Source organism: Amyelois transitella, chromosome 8 (assembly GCF_032362555.1).
Source record: "Amyelois transitella isolate CPQ chromosome 8, ilAmyTran1.1, whole genome shotgun sequence".
Classification (NCBI taxonomy): domain Eukaryota; kingdom Metazoa; phylum Arthropoda; class Insecta; order Lepidoptera; family Pyralidae; genus Amyelois; species Amyelois transitella.
Genome location: NC_083511.1, coordinates 6,737,365 through 6,749,978, shown reverse-complemented (window position 1 = coordinate 6,749,978; position 12,614 = coordinate 6,737,365). Strand labels below are relative to the sequence as shown.

The 12,614-nt window shown below is 36.4% G+C and overlaps 1 protein-coding gene across 1 annotated transcript in view; it reads left to right on the top strand.

The window, feature by feature from the left end:
• LOC106136767 (protein couch potato) overlaps window positions 1-12,112 on the top strand; it is a 151,740-nt gene extending 139,628 nt beyond the window's left edge. The window contains exons 2-9 of the mRNA XM_013337413.2: window positions 1,596-1,673; window positions 2,561-2,614; window positions 2,702-2,764; window positions 3,721-3,865; window positions 4,611-4,738; window positions 5,219-5,406; window positions 6,846-7,056; window positions 7,625-12,112. Coding sequence (XP_013192867.1) covers window positions 1,596-1,673; window positions 2,561-2,614; window positions 2,702-2,764; window positions 3,721-3,865; window positions 4,611-4,738; window positions 5,219-5,406; window positions 6,846-7,056; window positions 7,625-7,660 — 903 coding nt within the window. The 3' untranslated portion in view covers window positions 7,661-12,112. The remainder of the gene's footprint in view (window positions 1-1,595; window positions 1,674-2,560; window positions 2,615-2,701; window positions 2,765-3,720; window positions 3,866-4,610; window positions 4,739-5,218; window positions 5,407-6,845; window positions 7,057-7,624) is intronic.
• Window positions 12,113-12,614: the final 502 nt, after the last annotated feature.

Sequence of the window (12,614 nt, the reverse complement as noted above, 5' to 3'; positions counted from 1 at the left end):
GCATTATGAAATGATAATACTCGTACATAAAAAAAATACCTTTATTATTATCTTTTATTCTTCAAAAATACTTTATGGCCCCGTCACCGAATCGTATGTTATGTTGGATTTCATATTTTTTATATATGATGCTTATTCGGGTAAAATATTTTCCATCAACAAAGAAGAGCCTTCAACTGGAAAACGACAAAGGAACGTTTGTATTCTGAGACTGACCGCTGACAAAATGTTACATAAATACCGATTGTTACAAAAAGGCGAAATAATTCTCGGTTCGTGAAACAGAACACTTTTCCCAGAAACACGGTACAAAAAAATAAAAATTTCTTTCGAATATTTTTAACATAAACCTCGCACCATATCTTTAAATAAGTAAATAAGGTTGAATTTTTTTTATTCCCCGAAAAAAGAAAATTTTAAATATTGATACTGGGAAATAATTGTAGAAGTAAGTACCTCAGAAAATATTTTGTAGATATTCTTTTGGTTAGTTTTCAAAAATATTTTTGTAATATTTAAAATTGATGCCGTAAAAACTATCGAATACGTATCGAGGAATTCCTATGTGCTCGACCGGAAAATAGCCAACATTCTGCCAGTGGGACACGCGGCGCTATAAAATATAAACGAGGGAACCCTTACTGCTTCTCCAATCTGGGTGTACATCTGTTTTAAAGGTCACTCTATCATAAAGTGCTTGAAAATTACTGTGTTTTTAACGTTTGTTTATCATAATATGTAATGACTATATGTATTATTATAATTTTTTGATTACATAATAATACGTGTAAAATAGGGAGAGGATTCATAGGTCATCAAATTGACATACTATAAATTTAATTAAATGTCAAAAAATGTATTTATAAATAGTGAAACTCAGACGCATAAATAAATGCGCAACAAGATGGCGCCAGCATCGGCGGTGGCCGGTGTTGCCAGCAATTAATCTCCATTTCCCGCACGCGCCAAATCGCGCCGCCATTACGAGCTGTTTTATTTCATTAAATGGACCCGCCGAATTAATGTGCTGCACAGTTTACAAAGCTCGTGAAAGAATCGGGAAGAGGGGCATTGAAAGATTTCTATGCCTCTTTTGTGGACTTGTGAAAAACGTCGGTGTCTTTGTTTGAGGCGAGAAAATGGCCCCTTAAGAAATATCAGTTAATGGCTAATCTCAAATGAATGAGTGTGAAGGAATTTCAAATATACCGCAACATTTTATTTCAATACAATCATTGTGGAGATTTAAGATAACATACATACATACATACATATGATCACGTCTTTATCCCTTACGGGGTAGACAGAGCCAACAGTCTTGAAAAGACTGATAGGCCACGTTCAGCTGTTTGGCTTAATGATAGAATTGAGATTCAAATAGTGACGGGTTGCTAGCCCATCGCCTAGAAGAAGAATCCCAAGTTTATAAGCCTATCCCTTAGTCGCCTTTTACGACATCCATGGGAACGAGATGGAGTGGTCCTATTCTTTTTTTTTTTTTTTTGGTGCCGGGAACCACACGGCACTGCCGGGAACCACACGGCACTAACGAAATTTAAGATAACAATATTAATATTTTGATTTCGTTGTTTCAGGTCCGGACTTTGTTCGTGAGTGGACTGCCGATGGATGCAAAACCTCGCGAACTATATCTTCTGTTTCGAGCATATGAGGTGAAACATTGGTCAATTAAATTAATAATCCAGATAAAGGTTCTGCTTCTTTAAAGCATTTTTCATTAGTACATACAAAATTGCATTGTATTTACTTTTTATCCTATTGCCATAAAATCTACGTAAGTCCTTCCAAGGCAAGACAAAGCAATTTAGTCACTTATCTCAAGCAAAAACATAAAAATAGCTAGTTCTTTTATCTTATAGTTGCGTGATGATTAAGCAAGTTTTACAAATCGACCCTTCTCAACTAAAACGAAGGGAGTTTCGGTCAACGACAAGCCCAGAATAAAGACAATTTTTTTACTAATAAATAAAATATATGATTTACTTTTATTAAATGCGTAATAACAAACAAATAGCTGCAACATATGTAAAGTCTAGTGAAATTCCGCGTCTTAAAACGTACAAATATTTGCTCAGGAGAAAATAAAACGTAAAACACCATCGCTTCCGTCACGCGACGAGAAGATCCCGCCTCGGATTACCCCGTCGTAAATATCAAATGTCATGCTCCGATTCGTAATATTCGGATTGAATCGATTCTGTCTACCGATAAGGGGAATTACACTCGATCCTAGGCTGGTACGGATGGCACCGCCGACATAAAGGTGGCTGAAGTTAATACAAGGGGTTAGTTTTAGTGTATCGCGTGTTTTCTTTGGTACCGAGCACCGAGTAGTACCATTTTTTTTGGTAGTTAAACCGATCGTTCTGAATAGAATACCGCTGTGACATGATGATACCGTAAATTCGGGTAATTTGATAATGCTGTGCCCATTAGAAGGCATACCCAAGTCTTATATTAAAAAGTTTGTTAGGTAAACCGACTGTGAAAGCAAATGGTTTTCGCAACAAGTAGTAATTACTGTAATTTGTTTGTACAGGGTTACGAGGGCTCCCTCCTAAAGGTTACCAGTAAGAACGGAAAAACAGCATCGGTAAGTTAAGACATTTTTAATTCTTTTCAGGAACATAAAGAATACCTACATATGTTAGCTTTTTCTAATAATAAAAAATACTTTCAGCCTGTCGGGTTTGTCACATTCCATACTCGAGCGGGGGCAGAGGCAGCTAAACAGGATCTTCAGGTTGGTATTACCTAATTTTTTTGTCAAAATTTAATAATACGACTTAACTATTCGTTGAATTTGTGCCGAAAGTTAATTTAGTTTGATTTAAGCTGAAAAAATCTCGACTAATAAAGCATTGGAATAGGTGTAGACGAGCAGAGTTATTTTATTAAATAAAATGAACAAAACATACTTCAACTCAAGAACACGTAAGGGTAATAAAATCACCTACACAAAATATTGCCTAATTAATACGAATGGCTTGACACGACATGGTATCACTACTCGATACAAAAGTATCTCTTATTAGACCGAGATACCGAAACATATAAACTTACAACGCTACTGTAAATACTAAAACATGTAAAACGCACGGTGTTACTAAACCTCTTCTCATCACATGCCTCTACACAGCCAATGAGCACTATAGTTAATATTCTCATTGTAGACTTGGAATAACATTTTCCTGACTCGAGTAACCGCATCGTAAGTTATGCTAAACCTATGCACATATCGAATAGACCACAGGGGTCATCAACAGAAGACATAGCCGTTTGATATTTGATCGTTATCGGCTACATACGGTGTAAATACGCAAATGCATGTCACTGTTTGACAGGTTTTGATGTCACATCCCGAGCACTGTGTTCCGACACCTTAGCAGGCGCGGGCGCGGTCTTAACATTTATCCAAACACCAGGCCAAAAATATTAAATAAGTATTTGAAATCGCGTTTTCCAAAGTATACAGTTCTGAAACGGTTACTCTATGTCCAGACCTTTTGTAATAAATTCCTGGGGATACTGCAAATGGCCAGTCGATTCTATCAATAATTACCAAATGCAGTATCCTCATCCCGTTGCCCTCCCAACACGCGTCACTGCCCCAGTGGCTACACGTAATGCTGGGAGCACACGATAGACCCTTCCATCGTCATTATATCGGAGCGCCGCACCGCTCGCGGCTGTTCACAGCAGGGCGTCCGATTCGACCCCGACATGCCGCAAACGATTCGGTTGGAGTTCGCTAAAAGCAACACGAAGGTCAGCAAGCCGAAGCCGGCAGTTGCCACAGCCGCGCCAGCCGCACACCCTGCATTGATGCACCCACTCACTGGACGTAAGTACCGCCGAACGCACACACCGCCCGGCGCGAGCTCGATGCCCCACACTCCTCCTTCTCAACACTAATCACACGACCTTCTCGCTCAACCATCCTTTAAAATCATCCACACGACAGCGAAACTCCCCCGAAGCTGTCGATAAACAAGTAAGGTAGAAACTGACAACATATCTATTGTAGTAGGCTTGATGTTCAAATACGTCAGTGACTTAGTATCGCACAGCGCAAGGTTTAGCCCTAAAGCTGAAGTGCGTAGCCATTTTAGATTGTCACATTTGTTGTCAAGGCTTTTCGGTATGTTTCTTCTAGGTCTAAATTTAGATAAATAAATTACACATTGAACAGCTGCCGCTGTCGTGTGGGTTAGATAACGATGTTAACAAGTTTACTGTCATACTTTCTACTATCAACGAGAGAGATACAGGGTCGAGCAAACGCAGAGGGCAAGTATCTGTGATCGCTTACACGTACCACCGCAAGGCCTAGCTCCGCGAAGCTATTGTCGATTGATCTGTCGGGTTCTTTAACACTATTGACAACTTTACATATGTTTTCATGTAGTATATTAAATTTTTTATAGGATGTGAGACATCCTAAGTCTAAGTGAAAACGTCTGTAAAGAAGATGTAAATATTGATTTTCTTAGTATTCTAATTCCACGAAATAGATTGAACAGCTATATTGCCTTTGCTTGTGATTGGAAGTTTGTAGGACTGTCGATGATATTTAGTCATATGTACAGACTTGACGAGTCCGTTCTTCCCTGGCGGAGGCGCTGAGTTGTGGCACCACCCACTAGCGTATGGTGGCGAGCTGCCAGCGCTATCGCACGGACTGGTGCATCCAGCCATCCACCCGCAGATGGCTCCTGTTCGATCCTACCTCTGACTAGCTGCCGCCGATAGGCCACACCACGTAAGTTGATCTACATTCCTACACAAAATGAATAAAAGCGTCTCTATAATTATTCCAAAAAGCATGATCATCAACATTTAAGAAGCTTGAGATTATTATATACCAGAGAAACAGGGCCACATTACAGAAATCAGATAATCACTCCAACTGGCTTTTCCACGTAGTGAATCGTGATCTTAGCCGGACGCGGATCCAATAGTGTTCCCAAGGGAGGTCACAATTGGGCTACAATGCTGTTGTGAATTATTATATTAAAGAACATATTAAAGTTAATTGTAGGTTTAAAATATCTTAAGTATTTTGAAAGTAACTTCGCTATCATCACTGCTTGCCTCGCTGCAATTTATTATAAATATTTTTTATCTTACATAAATTACTGCCATACATGCCTAGGCTCAACCTCAACGTAATATGGACTTATAGGAGTACTTGCAGACTCCCCTGACGCTGGGCGCTTGCGTGCTCCCGGCGCCCGCACTAGGCTCCCCGGGCGCGGCCGTCCCGGGCCATGCGCCGGCGCCACCCGCGCACCCCGCGCACCCTGCCCCGCCTTGCTCCACTCTGTTCGTCGCTAATCTTGGACAATTCGTATCCGAACACGAACTAAAGGAAATTTTCAGCAGGTATATTAGTTTTTTGTCTTGTATTTCATTTGTAATGATAATTGGCTGGAGGTTATTTATTTCAATAAAAGCATTGACGTATCGGATTCCCAACTTATAAAGTTTGGTTATATTGAGATAAATTAATTTCCAGCCAAAAGTATACTAAATTTAAAAACTGACGCTCAATAATTAGTGAGACATGAAGTTTTAAAATTTGCTTAAACAGAACGTTCGTGATACCTACATTCAAACTATGTTGAAGAGTCATAATTCTTCCGAATTGAGCGTTAATTTAATGTGCATGATAACGCACTACGTACTAAGAAACAAACGTGATTACAACAAGCATTATAAGATTGATCATAACAACTACTTATATGAGTAATATTGATTGTCTGTTCTCCGCAGTGCATGTCGCACCGAATCACTGTACACCTGAACGTTGTTGGGTTAATTTATTTTTCAATTATATCACGTCTCACACAAACCATTTTGCAAAGCAATTTGCCGTATGAAATGTTAGTGTGGGAACTGAAGCCTGCACTTGTACCGCCCGGCATGACAACTGTATGCCATTTCGTTATACCGAACGAAAAAACATTAGCGATGTACATAGAAATCGAATTATTATAAGACTATAGAAGTGGAAGTACTGGGGAATGTGTCGTTGCAACCGATGGTTATCATGAGGTTTTCATATTACACTTAATTACGAGTTGTATTGGCAGCTTTACAGCTTCGCAGAAAGTTCAGTGCGTCGCAAAACGAAAACCCATAATCCCTTTAATTTCAAGTTCTATATGACATTTCTATCGTCTAATATTATCCCGATTTCTATGGCGCTGTATTATTTGGAAATAGAATTTTGCTACGAATGAAAAACATTTTTCTCGCAAACAGCGCTAACGCTTCGGTAACATGAAATGTCTACACTTATCACAATTAGTCGTATCGTATGATATCAGCACTCTAACAGTACAAACATATCATTAATGTACACTATCAAACGTTTGTTCTCAATGTTGCACTCATTATTTTTTGTTCATAAGCATTTAAATAATACACGTTTTATACAGACATGTGTGACTTAGATAAGATAGAACATTATATCTCCAATGATCCATTATGGGTAAGGTTCTCCTGTAAAGGTCGAGGAGGTCAGAGGAGAATCGTTTCGTGTAAAAACCTGGCTTACCCAATCTAGGATCGTGATCAGAAGCGCACTGCGGGCTCCTCTCCAGAGAGGTGAGGACACAACTGACACGTTAGGAGGAAGCTATTCTATCTAATCTAGGTTGTACAATTCAAATTGTTTATTAAACATTAAAATTACCATAACATTAACTCGTACGGCTTTGATATACAGAGTTAATTATTTTAAGTAAATTACGCCAAATACACAATGTCAAAACTGGGGGGTACGATAGCGGGCACAAACTCTATGATGATACATATAGCTGCCCGGGTTTCACCCGGCTCCGCCTGCTGTCGGGGGGCAACGCCGGCAGCACCGGGCCGGTGGCCTTCGTGGACTTCGCTAGTCCGGCCGACGCCGGCGCCGCCATGGCAAGGCTGCAGGGCGCGCTGCTCCTCAGCTCCGAGGGGGCAATCCACGTGGAATACGCAAGGCATAAGATGGCACACAACGGCTGGATTCTCGCACATGAAGTATGCACGCGCACTTTTTCATTTCACACTTAGTATAACTTTGGATCCTATGTTTTTGGGTATTTCACATTTAGTTAGACGTATTGGAATTTCGATATTTTATTGTTGTTACAATTTGCGCTATAAAAATGCGATGCGCATAGTATATATCTGCACTGTACGATCTTAAAATCTAAAGTATTAATTAAATCTTATCATTCCTGGTTTAGTTCGGGGCTTCAAATCAACCCTAATTAAAATGTTATCAAAAGGACTATGAAAAATAGTTACTCATATCTTGTTCATATTTGTGGAAAGCCTGAAATTTTCTTCCTTTGACCAACAAGCATTAAATACGTAAAGAAATATTACTACTATCACTTATTTCAAAATCAGTGATCGAACAGTATTTAATAAATAATTTAGGTTCCAAAGTTTTATTTTTTATTTTAAAAACAAAGCTACTAATTTCTCACTTATGCACCTCGCACTCATAGCATAATGCCTGCATAATTTTAAAAAACATTCAAATTATCTTATAATACAAAAAGTACCGATAAGGTTTTTAACATATCTTTTTATCCACCAGGGAGCCAAAGGCGGAGAAGAGGCCGAACAGCATTAGCTCGTTCGTGGCTCTCGGCACTTGACAACCAGCTAACTGAGGGACGCGCAATCTTGATCCTCTAAGTCGCATCGGAACCACGGGAGACGGAGCTTACTACGGCAACACCTACGTATGTCCGCATTACGGCTAATTCGGATCAAGATTCCTCAGGTCTAGTAGACCGCATAGTAACGTCTAGAACATAAGCTCTGTCTCCTCTTTTGTTAATCTTTTCCGTTTACCAGCGTCAGAGGTGTGGTGTATCATAAATACCAAATTTAGCAAGTTTATTGTATTATTATTAACATTCCAAGTTATTGTTTACCTTAAATAATTAAATTAATATAATTTGAAATTATTATTCAGTAAATTTAATCTATGTTTGTTTAATATTATTCATTTTTATTATGTAATATAAGATTTATTTACAACTAACTTATTGTTCGAAAAGTTTGTATATTTGTTTCAACATGACCGATGTATACAACTGAGAGGATTTGTTATGATATAGCGTATAGCCAGAAATTAAACATTTTAGGATAAATCTCATTCGAATAAGCTAAAAACCAAAGGTGCCCTTCATAGAAACATTACGTTTTGTTAAATAATATTTCAAGTTGAATGATTTTAATAAAGTTGTATGTAATTATTACGATACTTTTGTTTTAGCCTCGATAATGTTAGCGTATTTAAATAAATTTCATGACTATTTCAAATTATATTTACCTAATACTTTCTTAGTAATTTTATATAATGTTCAATCACTCGTTAAAGCACTGGCACTCTAGTGTTGGTCTTACGATCCTTTCTACCTGTAAATGAAATTATTGCAATAATTATTTAAAAATACTATGACTTGACGCGGAAGACGGTCGCCTCGTTGCGCTGACTGTCGAGTGCATTGCATCACTGAACTATCGCTCATCGCATTGTATCTTTCTATTCAACTATTGTAACCAATTTATTTTTTGAAACTTTTATTTCAAAATTACACAAACATTTCTTGTGCCTTGCAAAATTGTGACGAAAAGGAATATTTGATGATAACATTTATAATTCCCTACAGCTGTCCCTTTGTTTCTGTCAAACTTCACTGATCCCGTTCGTGAACGATGCGACGCAATCGAGAGGAGTTCAGTCTTGCTGCGAGAATTTAGCCTTGGCCTTATGAGAGTTAAATAATTAAATGTAATCATTATATTAATTAATAGTATCTAATTACTTGGCGACGTGCGCGCCTGCGCTGAATAGTGAAACAATTATTCTACTATCTGCATGCTTTGACGAGCTTTTTGGTAATAATCTAATTTAAACTTTAGTAGTTACTTTAATTGTGTAATCGTTAGGTGAATAATACTAGGTAAGGGTATTTATTGTAGACAATCAGCATAGTTGCATTACTATTTAATGAAAGTTATTCGTACATAATAATGAAACAATGTAATGAAATTTTAATTACTAAAGTGTTAGGGTTAATCAAATGGAAGATTAATATATTTTTTATTTTTAGCTAGTTGACTTTCGCAAACAGATCGACTACTTAGTTACCTTCACTGATCACAGTGACAATTAAGTACACATCAATGCGAGATAGCAATAAACCAAAAATGAAATCTAAATGTTATTATAGGTATCTAGTGTCGTAATCTGCTGATGTAAACATGTAAAAATTATACAAAAAAAAATAAAAAAAAATATCCCTGCTTAGGCTATAATGAGATAAATAAGGTTACGGATATTCTTGGGTTAAAATCTTGACGCGACAAATCTATGAGGCATTCACGAACTCCGGCGCCTGCGCGTGCGCACGCTGGCGTTGCAAAAGAGATTCCGCATGTGAATTCTTATGAAAATCTCTTAGTCAATATTAAATAAAAATTTCGTCAATTTTTGACTTAGCAAAATTTTATACGTTGTTTATATTGTAACTTTCAGATACCGAGCGTCGGGCGTATAGACCAAAGATAAAGCATATACTTACATAATTATAATACTAACCTCAAACCGAACCAAACTTGTATTTTGTAGGCAGTCTAGTGCTGGTCATGTTCGTTTTTATATGTTGGGATTTTAATCTTCACTGTCAATTTTAGCGACACATGGTTTCCATTATTGCAGGGTGAGACCGAAACCCACATTTACATACGGGTGGCAACTAAATAAGGTATCTAAGAGACTATTTTTAATTGTTACCTACCATTGCTATTTATATTCACCAATTTGAAATGACCTATAATATTTTAGAGGTTTATTAAGTTTATCGTCTCAAAAAACTGTCTTATTAAATAATTCATCAGATAAATAATAATATTGTCCGTGACGTCAAGTCATTTCAAAATCTTTGGAGTATTCTCTTATATATTCGTAATTCATTGTCTGTTTTAATAATTAAGCTAAGTCAATGTTTACTTATTTAATTCGATATAATGCTAATTCGTATGTAAGTAATTGTGTAATAATGTAGTAGTGATCTCCCATACCTTCGGCGTGAAGCGTCCCCGATCGTACTCTAAAATACAACGAAAAGTTTATTTTTCTTTTCTGTTGTCGCTTTATAGATCATTTGATGGTTGTATTAAGCTCTCTTTATAAAAAGCAAATAGATGTTGTTTTATTTTATAATTCTACAGCCATCAAATGTTTTAAGCAATTTTGATTTACGCGGTATCTTTGCGATCGCCATCTTGCATATGTTTACAAAATGAATCCGATTTAAGATGGCGGCCAGGATTCGCAATATTCGTAGGGGACGCTGACGCCGCCATGATTCCGTCCAACAACCGTAGATAGCGAGTAAGAGACGTCCAGTGGCTGCGGACACGGCTACGTCACCTTTTGCGGGACTACTCGATACATATCATCGTGTAATATTAATGTGTAATTAGGAGTAAAGAGCGGTTTCATAGAGACGTTTATTCTGTAATCTCGTCTACTACTTGTAATGCAATCGGCTATATGTCACGCTATATACAAAATCGATTTGGGTTGAGATAACTCGCTTGCAATTATGTCTTTTGCCAGAAATCAATTTTCGCTTAACATTCTCATTTCGTTTAAATGTAAACAACCGACACGAAATGCCCTAAAGCGATATTTTCTTAACGTTTACTGTGAAATCGACTAAATGGTATTTGGATCGTCGTCCGTAAAGGACTCGGAGTGTGACATTGGCCCGCATGTGATAGGGTAGAGTAGGGGTGTAGCATCGCCTTGCAAGTTAGGTTAAGTGAAGCGGTATCACACAAACACCGTATATCAAAAACATATCAATTCTGTGCCCCTTATAAATTTAGTTAAATACTATTCTAAGAGATACATATGAATAGAATAAAGAGACAAAATAATCGTTTGGAGTATCAAATACATACTAAGTGTTGTTTTCGTACGTTGGTAAAGTAATATCGATTAGATTGTGTTTTGAGATGTGGATCATTACGCATAGTACCCGAGTAGTGTCGCGCAAGTTCCATTTATTTAATGTCGCTGTAGATTTTTAAATGTTATTTTAACTGTTATTATCTTTAAATACATAAATGATATGGCTTAATTACCAAATTAATTTTAACAGTTCGGTTGAATTCAGTATTAAAGTCGTTGTTTTATTTTCTGTAAGGAGATTCTTGCGCATTGCTGAGGACTTATTTGTATATCGAGCAAAATAAACCATACAAACTATATAGCTAGTAATTAATTGTTAGATTTGTGTGACTTGAATTATTTAATGCTTTTAGAGCAGAGGTAAAGTGTTATTGTGGTTTAAGGAAGACATAATGACATTGTAAAAATAGTGATAAATTTAGCTTAATTATCATTATTACAACTTTTATAGATGTTCATTCATTTTCTTTTCTTACTTCGTGGAGTATGTGGCATTGGAGACGTCATTGTTAATTCAAATAAATTGAGCTCATCCTCAATGGAAGTTTTTATTCTTTGATAACCCTGTCTCGGATTAACGACTTTACAAGTCTCCAAGTAAAAGTTTCCAACAGAACAGACTTGATATCTGTTATTTTAGTTCCAGCGTTCAGATTTTGAAATATCGAAGTTACCCCGCTGTTATCAAGATGAATGGTCTCAAGGCAGACATGTTTCTCAATACACGTCAGCGTGTTTATTCTTTCTGTCAATAATCTTGTAATATTCGAAACTTAGTTCTAAATTGTAGGTGTCTAGTTTAGGATAACAGATTAGACATAAATGATGGTTGAGCTTTTAAACTTTGCTTTGTAGATTTATCTGCTTCATACGTCGCCTTGTAAAAGGAATTGCATTGAAATATTATTGTTTGTATTGATATGTCCCATACATTCATTTTACGAGGTCGACGTAAATGAATCTTTCAGTGAAGTTGCTATGAGGTCTCCTAATTTCAATGATAACTTATGGCAGTGTTGTATTTATGTTATTATTAGTTTTAAAGCATTATAGGGTCCAAAGATTGGGAATAAACATATGTGACAAATTAAATTCTTGTTTGTTTATTTCGCATTAATTTTATAAATTTAAATTAACTAAAAAACTATAACAATAATATAAAGATATCATCAATACCTACTAAATTTAAGTGAATTTAAGTGTGTTATTAACACGAAAATATAATAATTTTAGATGTTTAGCGAGTTATTAAAGGTGAACTTTAAAGTGTTTGTTGAAATAATTCTCAGCTTTCTTTTTAACATTCAGATTTTATTTTTTAATTTTAAAAATAATAATTAGTATATATTAAACAGAGGACATGGCTCAAAGTCGAATGATTCAGGTGAAGTGCAGCAATAATTATTGACCTACACATAATGTTTGGTCAATAAGCAAACTGGAAAAATAAAATTTAGATATATCTGGAAATAAATTTAAGACTTTTATACATCACAATGGTGTAAGAGAATTCGAATATTCCTGAATAATTTCCGAATGTTTCAATAAATTTTAAGTCAGGTTTCCTCATTATAAACATTTCATCATAACTTAT